Raw genomic sequence first — 16,968 nt, 5'->3', positions numbered from 1 at the left:
ATCAGCTCAAAGATCACAGGCCACCCCTGACTCATACCCCCTTCCCCCTGCCACCCCCCCCCCCCCCCCCCCCCCCACCACCACCCCACTCTGCGCTCCATCTCTACAAAGGGCGTTCGTGACGGATAGCCGCTCTGTAATTACCCACGAGGCCTTGCGTTGCGGTCCCTCAGATGTTCCCCTGCGGAGAGCATGGGGCCAAACAGAGTGGTAATCAGCCTCAGACGGCCTCTCTTGCCAGTACTGAGACCTCTCTGATTTACAAACCATGCTTCAAAGAGTAGGTAATGTGGTCACCCTTACACCTTCTTACACTCCAACCTGTGGGGGTCAGGAGGGGGGTTTGGGACAGAACTAAAGGTATAAGGTAACATGAGGATGGACACTGCTGCTGGCTATACCCAGTCTATGTGTTTAAGGGCACACACCACATGAAGGCCAAACAATTCAGATTGTAAAAGGTAAGCTTTCTATCTTGCGACAAACATGCTTCACAACTTGCAAACTCTAGATCTTTACAGACTCACAGTATAATCAGATAGCTATCTCAATATCATAGCAGTCATACGTAAATATATTGTTGAGCCTAAGCAAGTGCGGCTAAACAGTGATGTTTCATTCACAATTCAATGTGTTGCTAACTCTTGCCAAATCTTTCATGGACGTATCTAATTGCAGTGCATGGGCTGTAGTCCAGTTCCGGCTGGATATTCCCAGGAACGAGGCTGACGTTATCGTACATGGTCCGTGAAGGAAGTGCCCGTTAAAAGCCAACGGGGTTCCCAAAAAGATTGTGGTGTTGCTCAATCCATGTCTTTGTTCATAATTCCCATTCTAATGAGTGCGGGTTAGCATGCTGCATGCTATTTTGAATCCTTTGTTCTTTTGTTCTTATGTCATCAAACATGAAACAAATGGTGGTCGGACTGGCATGCTTTTCCCCAGATCATTTAATTACTGTACCTTTGAACTTGTATACAGTAAAGCCCCAGAGAAACTTCCCTTTTTCCTCATTCTCCCCCTTGCTCAAATGTCCGAAGAAACTCACGCAAGGAACAGGAGGGTATGATACTGCAGCATGTGCAACACAATTTCACTCAACCTCTTTCATTTGTAGGGTTTTGCAGCAAAATAGCGGTTTCCATCTTGCAGTGTAGCCACTATAGTTCCATTTGTGAAGTCTGTGTATAAAAAGTGTCATCATTTCTACTAGTGCACAGCTAAATCAAGAAAAAATACATCTTTGTCCAAAACATTATGGAGCTCACCATATGTACATTGAGTACACACAGACAGACACACAAACATATAAAGTGCTGAAGGTAAAAGACATTCTTTAAGTGATAAAAACTACTATTATGCACAGGGGTCAACAGAAGGTCAGGGTACAGTAAACGGCGTTTGGACCAGCGGATGCTTACTGCGCAGGTTTTCCCCGTGCTCGTCTCTCAGCCAACACAAGCGCTGCCAAACGCGTGCTGCGGTCTCCCGCTAATCACTCCCTCAGCACAAACAGGATGTTTCCCAAAATCCCGCTATGCTGAATTACAGCCGGCCCCGGGTTCTGCTTTTCGTCCTGTTTGTACCCAAAGCCTGGAGCAGTGTCACTAACAGTGGGGTCACATCACGTGCGGCGAAAATATACTTTTTTTTACACTCATCCAGAGCGACAGCTGTCCATGCCGTGCCTCAGTATAGAAATGCTAATCAGGACAAGCTGAAAGGGAGGTGAGACCAGATCGATATATGAGTGCTATATCAATAGATATCTGCGGAAGGAATCAGGAGCCTTTATCTGCGGGAGATAAACGTTCGGAACATGTTTCCATTATCTGTCGATATGTGGAGGAAATCCAGGCCTGCTTTTCAGACGGTCCAGGAACCTTCCTGCCTGGAGATGTTAACAGCCAGGAAGAAGCTATCAGCTGTCATCCCCAGGGAACCAGTGTGCCTGCGAAGGTAACCTTCAAGAAGACGCTATCAGAACTCTCTCCTCCCCCCAGCCAACAGAAAGACGATGCCTCTGGTGCTTAGAGACACTCTCCAGGAATGTAGCAAAGCGGGTCACTTTTTTCAGACAGTACATGAACCATTGTGTCTGAAAATGGTACCCTCAAGGCAGAAGCAATTGGAGTAGCTTCCAAGTGTCATATCTAAAAATTTTGCCTGAGGAGCTTGGTGTTACTCTCCAGAACTGCTCGATTTCTAGATGGACCACCCATGGCTGGGACATGTCACCCCCCCTATCTCCTCTTTGTCATGACCTGGGAAAAGATAGCACACCCCAACGGTTTTCAAAATGTCAAGTGCGCTATGCTGCTAACTGAAACATTGTGTTTACATTCTCCACACACAGAGAGTTCTGTATCTCCACGCACAGTGAGATCTGTATCTCCACACACAGTGAGATCTGTACCTACACACACAGTGAGATCTGTATCTCCACACACAGTGAGATCTGTACCTACACACACAGTGAGATCTGTATCTCCACACACAGTGAGATCTGTATCTACACACACAGTGAGATCTGTATCTCCACACACAGTGAGATCTGTATCTACACACACAGTGAGATCTGTATCTCCACACACAGAGATATCTGTATCTCCACACACTGTGAGATCTGTATCTCCACACACAGTGAGGTCTGTATCTCCACACACAGTGAGGTCTGCATCTCCACAAGGCCAGTTATGAGCTCAGAAACAGGTACTCCACTTTCCCCCACCGAAGAGACTGAACAGGTGTGGGTCACACTTGTAAAAGAAGGGCACACAAGAGAGAGAATCAAGATGCTTGGTTTCCTGACCTTCACAGGTTCAGATCAGCCCTTAGCAACAGAAAGTGGGGCAGAAACTCGACAGGATGTCTTATTTCAGTGAGGTGGAATTCTGAGGCTGAATATCCCTGGACCGGAGATGTGCTGCTAGCAACATCATGGCTCAAACCAAGTGAAATGTCCTTCAGCTGGTACACAGCAGGTCCTGTTTTTTCAGACAGTACAGGAGCCATTGTGTCTGAAAATGGTACCCTTAAGGAAGACCTATCCCCTTGCAGACCACCCAGGGCCAGAACACTTCAGCTGCTACAAGACTGACAGACACAATGGTGATTCTGCCCAAAAAAATAATGCAAATTTCTTTTTAGACCGCCTGAGCAGAAATCCGTGCAAATAAAGTCATGATGAGGTTAAATCAGTTCCTGGAGAATCCGCAGTAACCACGGTAGAAGCGGATTGGGAAATGCATGCTGGGTAGGCGTGCGAGACAGACGGCGTGTAACACTGTTTATCTGTGACTGGTGAGCGCCGGGCAGAGACGCTATCTCCTGGCTGCAGAGACGGCGGCGTAGTGTCGGACATCTGAGCGCTAAATTAGCTGCGTGCGGCGCGATACTGGCCTCCCGCAGGAGGCAGAGGGGGATTATGGGACCCGTCTCTGTGCCGTGGAACAGCCGACGGCGGCTCACTTGGCTGCCTTTAATCCCGTTTTGGGCCTGTGCTTTCATGAATCCACTCTCTGCCCGATGTTGGGCTCTTCCAATCCATTCTGCCGGCTGCTTACAGTGAACACGTACAGATATAAGATATACTTCTATTAAACCCTGTGGATTCATATCAAAACAAATCCACTCTTTGCCCAATGTTGGGTTCTTCCAAACCATTCTGTCGACTGCTTACAGTGAACACGTACAGATATAAGATATACTTTTAGTGAACCCTGTGGGTTCAAATAAAAACAAATCCAGTCTTTTCCCAAAGTTGGGTTCTTCTGAATCTTTCCATTAACTGCTTACGGTGAACACCTAAGATATACAAGATATACTTTTCTGAGTCCTCTGCATTTATCCCATAAACCTAGTTACTGGGCAGCCACAGTGCTGTGCCTAGGGACCAGCCCCCTTGGTGAAGGGCAATGGCATGAGTATGCCTAACTCGTCTTTCGGTGTGGGAGGAAAGTGGAGTACCTGGAGGAAACCCACACAACAAGGCGAGGGCACGTAAACTCCACACAGAGTGGAGCCGGCCGCCCTAGATTCAAAGCCATAACTTCCTTCTTGATGACCACTGAGCCACCGTGCCACCTACATGGAGAGCATGTGAGATCAGAAAGCAGCCCCCTACTGACACACCCCCAGCACTGTTATCACTTAGCAGGAAGCACGAGTGCACACGATGCCCACGTCATGCACAGTAAAATCTTCAGCCTTAAATCAATTCTTACAGCGTACATATGACTTCCTCGTGGACTCACATTTGAATTAACACTGGACTTCAGTTGAATTAACACTGGAAATGATCATACACATGAAACTATGTGGAAAAACAATGTATTCCCACCCGCCAAGAGTGAGGGACCCACGTATTGCTCACTAAGAGGGAGAGAGCTTCTCGGTCATAACATCTTGGCACAGGCAAGCAAAAGAGTTCATAAACTGCTCTTTACAACCCAGACTACAACCCAGTGTTAGACACAGGCACCTGTTCATCTGTGTCTCAGGCCTTGCAATGCCTGGGGGTGGGTACTGATAAAAAGAAACTTGATTTCACGAGAAAACAGGTGCTCCATCAAAGCACAAGTAAAATTTAATTTCACACCAGCATTGCTCGCTCCCCTAAGGCAGATGGTGAAGAGGGAACGTAAGCCTGGTTCTTACACACACACAGACGCACGCACGCACACACACACGTACACACTCCCTGCGGTGGAGTGACCGAGAGCAGTCTCAGAGAAGGATGCAGGTGCTTCTTCAGGTGTATCTCCCTCTCGAACAACCGAAAAAAGACCCATAAATTACTCACCCTTCTCCCCTGCTCCCAAGAGGCCCTGTTCCCACACGTTACGGGTTATTTTACCCAAACGTTTCTCCTCGCTAACATGCTGCGCGCGTAAATCCTCCAGACCGGAGAGGCATCCCACGGACCCGTCTGCTGCAGGGAACTCACTGAACTGTGGGGCAGCTAGACCGAATGCTGCAGTAGGTTTGCAGGGTTTTTTTCCCCCAAAAAAGTGGCTGAACTTTCCAATTTTCCCATTAGAGGCTTGCTTATCGAGTTAGCGTGAAAGCGATTATCACTCGCCATCCCGTGTTTTCTGTGGAACACGGTAAGTATATTCATGCTGGAGTCACAAGTGATGTATTAGCGTGATGTGCTAGGACATTAGCTACTGTATGCTACTAGATTAGCGCACTGGTCATCCGCACCCGTAAGCGTTCGGTGGATGTACTTATCTTGTTTTCTGACTTCTGCAGGGTAAACGTCTGTTCTTTACAAATAACCCATGTTCTCATGAGTAAATGCAATATTTTTGCACACAAAAAGAATGGCTTTGTTTTGACCATCTTCCTGGCTTCACTTCAGGGAGGTCAGTCCATCCAACAGAACAGATGACAAAGCCATCAACCTGAATTTCAGCAGTTATCCGGTAGGTGCTCCAAATAGAGCGACTGCTTGCCAATCGTCACAGACTCCTGACTAATAATAAAACTAGGGGACAAGTTCTGAGGTGCACTTCCACACAAAACAAGGAAATGATGCGTGAGGGAGTGCGGACACTTGGAAGTACGAACAACGTCAAGAGCCAAAACGGAACGGAACAACATCCTACTGATACGGCACAATGCACACAGACAAAAACAGTTTTTCTGCACGTCTTACAACTTGTCTTTAGACCACAGGACAAGGAGTACAATGGATTGCCACCTAAAGATGCAAAAATAAAAGAAAAAAGTCTGAGATGTTACCAGTAAAATAGAAACACTTGTCAAAAACTATAACAGAAAGGAGCCATTGGCTGGTATGAGTATTTTAACTGAAAAAGTGTATCACTAAATGCATGCGTTCTTAACAAGCATGTGTTAAACATGGAAAAAAATGGAAGAGGGAAAGGTGGACAGAACATCTGAGAGACACATTCCCTTGGGGAGGTTGTTTCTGTCCAGATAAGGCTGTTTCCTGAGGCACACAAAAACCAGAGCTCAATTCAAAATAAATTAGCTTAAAAATAAACAAACTGACTATCATGATTAAATGTAACAACCAAATGGAAATTATAGGACTCTTAAATATGACATTGTTATTTTATTATCATTATTTCAAATGTAAAAATTCCCCCCTTCGCAAAGGAAATCTATTTTAAGCCTTCTTGGTGCAGATTTTAATTCATTACCACATTGTCTAAAACGCCATACTGAGTCCGATTCATGATGAGTGTCATTAATCAAAAACATCACACTTCATCCTCCTCACTCTCCTGATTAAGCCATAATGATTCACCAGATAAGCAGAAATAACTGAATACCCGTTTGACTCACAGTTTCAAATAAAGCCTCTCCCAACCTCTTAGTGGAGGAGAACTGAAATATGTGAAATAATAATCTAATTATTTCTCTATTCTCTGTGTCGTTACTGATCTTCTTTTCCCGGGTGAGATGTACCAGAGCAGCGGGGTTTGCCTGATGAAAGCTCAGAGGGCCTGTTCAGCTGCCCTGTCCCTGGTCCAAGACCACGACTGTCCAACGTAACGCTAAATGAAATGGTACATGGACTGCATTTATACAGTGCTTTTTCCAGAAACTAGGGCTACACAAATCACTTCCAATTAATGCCTCTGATCACCCATTCACACACATTCACGCACCAACAGAGGAAGGCTGCCATGCAACCACCAGGGGTTAGGAATCTTGCTCAGGGACACTTCGACACACCCAGGGTGGGGGACCAAACCGGCAACCCTCCAACTGCCAGACAACTGCTCTTACTGTCTAAGCTAATGTCGTCATGAGCAACGAGGCACAGCCACTCCTGTAGGATCTGAGGAGGTGTCGCCATGAGCAATGACACATAGCCACTCCTGTAGGAGTCTGAGGAGGTGTCGTCATGAGCAATGACACATAGCCACTCCTGTAGGAGTCTGAGGAGGTGTCGTCATGAGCAACGACACATAGCCACTCCTGTAGGAGTCTGAGGAGGTGTCGTCATGAGCAATGACGAGAGTCACTCCTGCAGGAGTGTGAGGAGGTGTCGCTGAACTCCGCCTCACTTTCCACATCAAAGGAACGGCACGGTTCTCTAATCCCCCCCATGAAAGCAGCAGTGTAATCGACATCGGGGTAAACAAGGGGGCGATGACTCCAGGGTATGATGAAACGCAGTCCTCCTGACCTTTAGTGACCCCTCGACACCGGTCCACAGCCATTGACAGGCAAACAGGGAAACAGGCACACAGACACACGCTGGTTCAGAAACTAGCTTTGATCATGACATCACCTCCCTGAGGAAAAATCAGCTCTTGTTCTAGAGCTGGTGAACAGTTTATGGCTTTTTAAAAGGTGGTGAACTCTTTTACAAGACAGACGAACGCACCAGTCAAACTTGCCCACTCCTTTTCGTCTTGCAACAGACACAAGGTGCAGAAACATTGTTTCACTGGGGTTTTAAAGAAATACAAATGCGCCCCCCCCCCCCCATCCCTCCAACCCCCTCCTTCCCCTCTGCTCTATGACCTGTACCGCACTCTGTGGAATGTCACACCACCTTCTGGAAGATTCCTGAAACCTGGCGGCCCCGGCCTGTTGCGGTGGAGTGTGTGACAGCAGGGACAGGAGACAGGACAGGACAGCAGGGAGAGGAGACAGGACAGGATGGCAGGGAGAGGGGACAGGGCAGGACAGGGTGGCAGGGAGAGGGGACAGGACAGGATGGCAGGGAGAGGGGACAGGGCAGGACAGGACAGCAGGGAGAGGGGACAGGGCAGGACAGGACGGCAGGGAGAGGGGACAGGACAGGATGGCAGGGAGAGGGGACAGGGCAGGACAGCAGGGAGAGGAGACAGGACAGGATGGCAGGGAGAGGGGACAGGGCAGGACAGGATGGCAGGGAGAGGGGACAGGACAGGACAGGACAGCAGGGAGAGGGGACAGGACAGGATGGCAGGGAGAGGGGACAGGACAGGACGGCAGGGAGAGGGGGGAGGACAGGACAGGGCGGCGGGGGGTTTGACAGGCGCGTGGTGAGCGAATGCTGAGTCCCAGAGGACTGGCATAGGGGCCTGAGGCCAGAAGGGGTCAGGGTTGCCACATTTACACATTTGTCAAAAGTGGACAACAGGAAAAGCTGGAAGCTTATTTGAGAACGAGCTAGGGTGCTGGATGTGGAGGATGTGGTTTGTGAATCATTATAAACTACTGCTAAATTTCCATTAATTACATTACATTATTTTGTCCGGTTGGGACCACAAACCGAACATATACAAATAAATTGAAATCCGCACATATGGCAACCCTAGCAGAGTCTGCATAACTCTGGCAACCTGCCCAAGAGGATAATCTATGGGGAAAAGATCCTAAAATGTACTCTATGGGGAAAAGATCCTAAAATTCACTCTGTGGGGAAAAGATTCACACTGTGTCCCTTTCAGAAGAGTCTCCACAGGGACCTGTGATTGCTATGCATTGCTTTCCAAACAGACAGCGCAGTTCATTTCACAGATAAATATCTTTATCCTCTCAGCAAAACGCTACACAATTGTACACACGCACACACACACACACACACACACACACCGAAAGATGTTAGCTTTCAATCAAGCCCAGATTTCAAGCCACTTCTTTCCAAAGATTATCAATATTTGTATAATTACAAACATTGACAGAGACACAGTCAAAACAAAGCATTAGAAGTGAGAAAAGTCAGAATGATATCGGACACCTGCTGCTGCTAATTGCTATAAGCCCAACGCACTTGTCTCTAAAACAGTCAAAAACCAAAACAAGCTTTGGTTAATGTAGCCCAGATCAATAGCACAAAGTGTTGTTTGTACTAAGAACTCACCCTAGAGCTGTTTACACAACTGCCTGTTGTGGTAATGACTATGCTAACACACACACACTCTCCCGCGCTGGGAAACGAAGGTAAACAGATGCGGCGTGACATCATCGCCCCCGACACTGACCTTGCTGACCTCGCTATCTTCCAGCTCTGCGCGCCGCGCGGGGGGCGTGGCCTGCTCCCGGTACCCAGAGGGCGGTTTGAGTGACAGCTGACAGGTCCTCTCAGGAGGGAGGCCGGGCCCCCTGGAGGCGGCCGTCCCGGGAAGGCGCCCCCGCGGGTTAGGGATGGGGGTGGCCGGGTGGACCGGTCTGGAGCCCGCGCCTGGCTGTCGGAGTTTAGAGGAGACCCCCAGAACCGGCATGTTCCAGGGGAGGGGAGGGGAGGTGGGGGGTAAGGCAGACTCCCCTGCCCTGCGCAGGAGGCGAGAGGAGAGCCAGGAGCCTCCCCACGTGCGGAGGAGAGGGGGAGCACCGCTGCTGCTTGGAGAGAGGAGTCCTCAAGTGGAGAGGAGACGCAGTCATGCTATATCTGAGAGAGAGAGAGACTGCTCCACTCCCCCTATACCCCATCCTATCTCTCTCTCTCTCTCTCTCTCTCACGCACACACAACCCCCCTCCTATCTCTCTCTCACACACACACAAGCCCCCTCCTATGTCTCTCTGTCATACACACACACACACACACACACACACAAACAACCCCCCTCCACCTCCCTCTCTATCATTCACACGCACACACAAACACCCCTTCCTCCTCGCTGTGTCATACACACACACACAAACCCACCCTCCCTCCACCTCCCTCTCTCTTTTACCCACACACACACACACACACACACGTGAGTACACACACTCCCTCTTCCTCCTCCCACTTCACACTAGATCTAACCAGCCTGGGGAGGGGGGGGGTGTATATTAGCGTAACACACACGCTCACGTTTTCTCTCTCCCTCTCTCTGTCTCCCTGTCTCTCTGTCTCTCTGTCCTCTCCCTCTTTCTTTGTCTCTTTCTCTCCATCTCTGTCTCTCTCCCTCTCTCTCTCTCTCCCTCTCTCTCTGTCTCTCTCTCTCGCTCACTTGAAAAACAAACACTGGCTCCCACTGTCAAAATCACTGGCAGCAGTAATACTGCTGAAAATAGTCTTCCTGGCTGCACACAGGACCGTCCACCTCTCAAGTAATCAGGTAAAAATGAAAAAGAAGCAACTTTTGCAGGGGGGAAAAAAACTTTCTGAAAAAATGTTATTCCCACAGAAAGATCATGTGAGTGGAAAGTATTTGTGTGCGCATTTGGGGTCGGTTACCCTCTTGTTGGAAACATGATTCACCAGGCAGGGGCAGAGAGAGGGAATGACCACAGGGCAGCGGTGGCTGAATCTGCTCACAGATTCCCCAAATATCGAATAACCCCACACGGTCAGGTCCGTCTCTCGCTGTCCTCTGGGGGTAAAAAGCCTACTGCCGAGATGTGCGGGCACGTTGCAGAGAATGTTATAGCATAATCTGAATACAGACACTTGTAGCAATGAGAGTGTGAGGCTTCGTAAAGCCTGGGGTTGGTTTAACTGCTATGTGCTATGGACGCCTACCTGCTTGTATCCAGCAGATAGAGATGGAGAACAAAAGTCTTCTGATTGGTGCTTGGAAGCCAGTGATTGACAGTACAAAGAGTCCCCAATACTGCACGCAGTAGAGAAAGAAGGTCACTGAGCTATGGATCCATAAACTCCTTTCCTCACCTTCAGGAATGTAGCTGGAACGATTGCCAGGAAAACGTTTTCTGTCCCGCCTAGCAGGAACATTTTAACCCGCTCATAATCCCAGCACAAACAGGACCAACCCCGGGACTGGCTAAGACCAAAGAGAATGCCAGCAACAGGTCCTTTTGTTCAACAAAGCCAGCTTTCAATACTCACTTCTGTGCTCAACTCTTTTTCTCTTCAGTGCAGTGAGGTTCTTCTTAGTACATGGATTTTCCATTTTTGTGTGCGCAAGGTTAGCCTGAGTTAATGTGTATAAGATATGATTAATGAGCTACACGGCAGACAAACCCAGTTTCGATACCTGTGCATCGTTTATTTGCTTTGTAGATGCTCCAATTCAGGAACACTCTTTCACACTGCTTTTGTTATTGTGGGGCATGTCTAAATAGCACCACCTAGTGGCAAAAGTCATGCTCGGAGCAAAGGGTCCTCAGTAAGAAATGAGATGATTACCTGCGTTCTTTAGTACCTCACATGACATGAGCACGTGTGAGCATAAGCGTGTAGTCCATGCGTTCCATTTCAACACGTGATTCTGCGTGTTTCTTCCAGTGTCCAGCAACACGGGTGGGGCCGGGGAGCAGGACACGCATTCTCTCAAACAGGTGTAATAAATAGGTTATAACTGCAAGCACTGACAACACCCATTATGTTCACGTTTCCTGAACAAGGATGACATTGTGTAGAGCTGATTTTAAGACATCACTATGTGCCTTTATAAGAGCTATATTCTAGAAGGTGAATTATAGCATACGACCCCCAAATAGTCAATGAAGAGTCAGGAACTATGACAAGTTCAGTCCATGGGCTAAAGCAGCTAAAACTTTACATTGAAAAGTTCCAGCTAGCTGATAGCACTCTGATATGATGGCGTTTTTTTCCCAACAGGTGTAAGCAAAAAAGGTCAGTGATTATCTTATTCTGTTATCATATTATAACTGTATGAGTTTTATTTTGTGAAAAGCACAGCAAGTGCAAAAACCCTCTAAGAACAGGCGATTACAGCAAACATGCCCTCATGGTAGAGGCATAAGATTATTAAAAATATTCTGAGGTGAAATATCATGGCTACCAAAATCTCATGAATTGCATATTATATGCAAATGAGTCAATCTCCATAAAATTCTTCAGCATTTAATCAGTGCTACAAGTTGTCAGCACTGATAGCAAACTGCTGGTGTACCAAGTTTGAATGGCACACTATCAGCAAAATCACTATAAAATCATAAAATATGTAAATACACTTCTAACTACGAATGAGTGATCACTGTCTTGTGCAGCTGTCTGCCCACTCAAAACTGAAAACTTCTCCAACAGAAACCTGCAACCTTCTGGTTGGAAGCCCAGTTCCCACAATGCAACACCAAACTGCTTTCAGTATGCAACAAACAGATGGCATCAGAAGCAACAAGAATTTCTTTGCTTACCTTGTACTGTCAGAATTTTAAATGTTGCAATGACAAGGGAACAACCGTCTTGGATGGCTCACAAAAATCTGTGCGCATGATAAATCCTCCCAATTGTAACAAAGATCATTTTCAGTTTCCCGATCATTGGTACTTTTGACGATAACAGAGTTTAGCCTTTGAAGTGTGGAAGCCCCATAGAGTCCTTTGGCTGCTCATCTTCAGAGAGGGAATGACCCTTCTTGTTTGGTTGACCATAGCAAACTGTCACAGCAATATTTCTAACATCTCAACCATGCGTGTGACCTCACGGGCACGTGGCCCTACTCAACCCGTCAAGTAGCAACATTCCAGAGAAAGACATTGGTCGCGGCTACGGCAATTTTGTGTGAAGTGTTGAGGCTTGGGTCGAAAACATTCCAGCGTCACAACTGAACAGACCCAGAAACCCTTTGCCCAGGATCAAGGTTTTCCAGATGGTGGATGGTCAGATAGCCTGCAGTTCATACACCCCAGAGAAAGGGGTTTAGTAGGGGTCCGTTTTTGTTCTCTACGGTACGATTCCTGTTAATGTTCCCTCACTGGGTCATATTTGTACCTTAGAATACTAAAGGTTAAAGGATACAATGGCTGTGTCTGAGAGTACTGCCCCATTGACAAGCCATTGTGCCCCTATACCAGAGGTCGCCAACCCTGGTCCTGGAGAGCCACAGGGTGTGCTGGCTTTTGTTGTTACTCTGCACTTAACTCATCAATGAAAGCAGTTGTTTACCTAGTTAACTCACCTCACCTGGTTTCTGGGTCTGAATCGATTGCTGATCTGAAAACGAAAACCAGCACACTTTGCGGCTCTCCAGGACCAGGGTAGCCGACCCCTGCCCTATCCTATTTTCACACAGTTGTTCTGACAGCACAGCATAACCTCTCAGTTATCAACCAGTTTACCCCTGTAACACCAAGTGAAGGTAGCACAGTTACATCTGTATGCACTAAGAAGAGCATTGAACATTCAGGCGTTGATTAAACAGTTAAAGTGTTGAAACAGACCCCACTGGACCGGAGTCTCCCGCCCATGGAAAGGAAAGCGGTAAATTAAATGGAGAATCTAGGACAAACGAACAGGATCCACACCATATGCGCCCAGCCTGCTTCAACTCAACTCCTCCTGTAATTCTTTAGCCACAGTTTCCGCCTTCCTGTACACTAAATTGATTACTCTGCACTGCGAGGGTTCAGCTGAACTGGTAGTTTTTCGAAGAATTTTTTTATCCAGATTCACTTTAATAAAACACCTCTGACATATTCCCTCGAACCACAGACCACGTTCCAGTGCCAGCATCAGTTCTGTTCCCCCTTCTCTGGCATTTAAAAGCATTAGCCAAGACTGCATGCAATCATCAAGATTACAGTAAAGGGCAGACTGGCCAATGTTCCATGAAATATTTGAATTATGCAGTACGGCTGATAATGAATATTCTTTCTTGCTAACGTAAAATTCAAGATATCTGTGTCATGTACTGGTTTCTGCATGCTACTCAGAAAATTATGATGATAATGTTGATGACAATCATGTCAGGAGGTAAGACCAGTCGCCTAGCAGTCGGAGGGTTGCCGGTTCGTTCCTGCCCTGGGTGTGTCGAAGTGTCCTTGAGCAACTGTCCCCAATTGCTCCTGACGAGCTGGTCAGCCAATCTCGGTGAGTGTGTGAGTATGAATAGGTGAATGAGAAGCATCCAATAATTTTGGAAGCTGACCCATAATCTCACAACAACTGTCATTTCTTTGATAGGTTGTGTGATGTTATTCACTTAATTTGGCCACACGAACAACGGTGACTATAATACGAGCATTATGGGTAGAATGGGGAGGTGGGAAGAGGCCCAGAGATACCAGGAGCTGTGCTTCTCTTTCACCCCCTTCAGGCTCTCCTACACAGGGTCAGGCGCAGTGTGTCCCACAGCAGGAAGGCAGATGTGTTTAGTGGATTATCTCCTCAGATCAAATCTCAGCTGTGGCAGTGGCAGCCAAACGCAGCACACCAGGGAGATTAACCCAGAGGTGACATCCGGTCACCAGGCAACATCTGCATCGCCAAGGATTTGCAAATATTAGCTCATCTTTGACCCTACCAGCATGCCCCCTAGGGGAACAGGCTTGTGACTGTGACAAACACAGAAAGAAAATAAGCAAAGAAGTAAACAAAGTCCTGAGGGATTATAATATCATTGTATGCAATGAGAAACAGAATTAGAAAAATAAGAATAATTAACATGAATAATTATAAAACATGTGGATATTTGCCTACAAAACATACCATGGCTCGCAGCTTCTCGAGACCATAAAAGCTCAGATGGTTTATCTAAGCCGTTTCGTTTCAGTGAGTGAGTGCCAACTCGCCCTGCTTCGCTAGGGGCCAGGAACAGAATGTGAAAAATTCCTCTTGCAGACGTAACATAAACTGGTTTGTTAAACATACTTTGAAACAAAACTCACAGAATATCAAGCGTGCACCGTTCCCTCTCCATACGACGGGGCTGCCCACGTGTGCAGGGAGAGAAGGTGTTAACAGCGCTACAATGAGAGAAAGGTGCATCCTGCTTCCGCCCAGGAAACCGCGCTGATGCTTCGCGTGTCTTCGCGTGAAGACAATGCTCCGTTTCCTGTTCCCGGACATCATTCATAACGTCTGAATCTCGCCTGAACGCACCGCATCCTCCCCTACGGTCAGAAATCAAAGGCTCGGTTCTGACCCGCGGCTGTCTGGCACGCCGCTCAGAACCCCGGCCTGCCAGGCATTTTTTGCGGTCGGCTCGGATGAAGGAGATCACAGGACTGTGAAAGAGGGGGCTCCGTTCCAGCTGCTACGGGTTGTAGGACACGCCCGGATCTGTGAACGGATTTCTTTCTCTGAGATTTGTCTCGGTCTTCCCCCGACCCGCATCGCCGTTCGGAGGATGCTTTTTTGCTTCGCGTCCCGATTTTGCACAGCTGCTCTGGATAAAACTCCAGCAGGGGAGGTGGTAGGCCCCCCTTTTCAGACTAAACAGTAGAACGGCAAACACAGATGTGTGGACCGTGACCTAAAAGAGTGTGAAATAGCGGGTAGACCCTCGACCCAGTCCTAGAGACAGGGAGTCAATGTCGCACTCAGAACTGAGCGCAGGCCAGTGGGGTATTTTACAAAGCAGTTAGCTGGACAATTGTGCCGTGAGTAAAACCCAGAACAGCTGTTTTTACTTCAGTCCAGTATCCGGATGTTATACTGAGGTATACTTCGGTGAGAACATGTTCATGCTGTGATTGATCCATGTTGAAGAGATATCGAGGTGATTGAGGAAGATCTGGTCTAGTATTCTCTAGTATTGTAGAACATAGCTGAACTTCCACAGCAAGCCTCTAGGCTTATTGAGTCTCTCGAGCTAAACTACACAGCTCCAGATCTCGAGGGCCTGCAGTGTCTGCAGGTATTTCCAACCACGTACTACACCACCTGCTCTCACTAATGACCTCACTTCCTGAACCAAGCAGGTAAAATAATTAGTGAAATCAGGGGCCGTAGTGCTTGGTTGGAGCAAATACCTGCAGAGACTGCAACTATCGGGATCTGGAGCTGAGTAGCCCTGCGCCAGTCAGCATCCAACTGGGTGAGATTAAGGTCTGTGAAGTGAACATTTGTCAGCCAAAATACCACGATGCCAGAACATCCCAGCAAAGCCGTGAGATTTGCATAATTGCTGCAATATGGTTTAACCTGGCGCATACTGCTTACAAAAGCACGAAATGATCTGACGGAAAAACAATAGCTACATACCGGGTGAACGTGGAAACATTCACTGTTTGCTATGTCATGACATTTGGCAGTGTTTAGTGGAAAATTGAGATTTGAAGGAAAATTCTAAAGCAGTGTCCATCACCATCACATTGGGTTCTGTACAATGCAGAGATAAACCTGCCCCCTACTGGCCCAGCACCACCACTTCCAGCAACAACATGGTTTACCGTGGACCGAGTACGAGTGAAGGTCAGCACTTCACTTTAGCCTTGAAGCAGAAAAGGGCTAGAGGGTTATCGCTCCTGACATGCAAAATGGTATTTATACAACCCCATGTTTACACAACATATGTGGTCACTCTCACTGGTATGAAAAACACTCAGTTATGGAAAAAAGTGTGGCTAAACATAATCCAGGCCGAAAGTGAAGATATCTAGCACTACGCAGTTATTTACCATCGAGTTGTTTACTTCAACAGATTTTGCATTCCAGCAGATTAACAAAGCCTTTGTTTTGAAGACGGTCACCAAATGCATTCATTGCAAAACATGATTGGTCATGTTCAACTGTCACACTAGACTGTAACGGCTAGACAATGAGTAATGACTGCACAGTAAGTAAGCTTGTGGACATGTTTGTTGTAAGTGAGTCATTATAATATGATATAGACATTACATTAATTTGAGATCCATAGTGTAAAATACAGTATGTTTCTTTTCAAAATTGTGTATGTGGATCTGTTTGCTATGCTTTTTACGAAGTGAAACTTCACAATGTTTTAAGTTATTTAAATCTCAGGGTTCAATGGTTCTGAGGCCTTTTAGGGTATGACATTTTCATTATTTTGATTGTGATCCCAATAAGTCATGAGCTATGTTGCTTTGGGGTGAAAGTTTGTTGAAGAACATCCACACACACGTGCACACCCCAGTGCACCAGCCCTGGCCAGCAGTCAAGCCGGCAAACATCACTCCCTGTCATTCACTTCCTGTACTCTATTTTGAGTGTCACCAGGAAAAGGGCTGTTGTAAAACTGGCAGAAATCCAGGGAGAACGGATGGAGCGGCCTGTTGCAGTCATCCCCACAGATGCACACCAAGCCCAACAGTCATGTCCAGATGTTGCTTCTTTTATTTATTTAAGTATTTGTTGGTTTGTTTTTTAAAGACCCCCTGCGGAGATGATGTCCATT

The 16,968-nt window shown here is 47.1% G+C and overlaps 1 protein-coding gene across 1 annotated transcript in view; it reads right to left on the bottom strand.

Annotated features, from left to right (window-relative positions):
* nav3 (neuron navigator 3) overlaps positions 1–9,197 on the bottom strand; it is a 173,711-nt gene extending 164,514 nt beyond the window's left edge. The window contains exon 1 of the mRNA XM_061250656.1: positions 8,958–9,197. Within this exon, the coding sequence (XP_061106640.1) occupies positions 8,958–9,197 (240 nt within the window). The remainder of the gene's footprint in view (positions 1–8,957) is intronic.
* Positions 9,198–16,968: the final 7,771 nt, after the last annotated feature.

The sequence above is a fragment of the Conger conger genome, chromosome 8 (genome assembly GCF_963514075.1).
Source record: "Conger conger chromosome 8, fConCon1.1, whole genome shotgun sequence".
NCBI classification, from domain to species: domain Eukaryota; kingdom Metazoa; phylum Chordata; class Actinopteri; order Anguilliformes; family Congridae; genus Conger; species Conger conger.
Note: the sequence above shows the minus strand (reverse complement) of the source record. Positions and strands in the feature narration are given on the sequence as shown.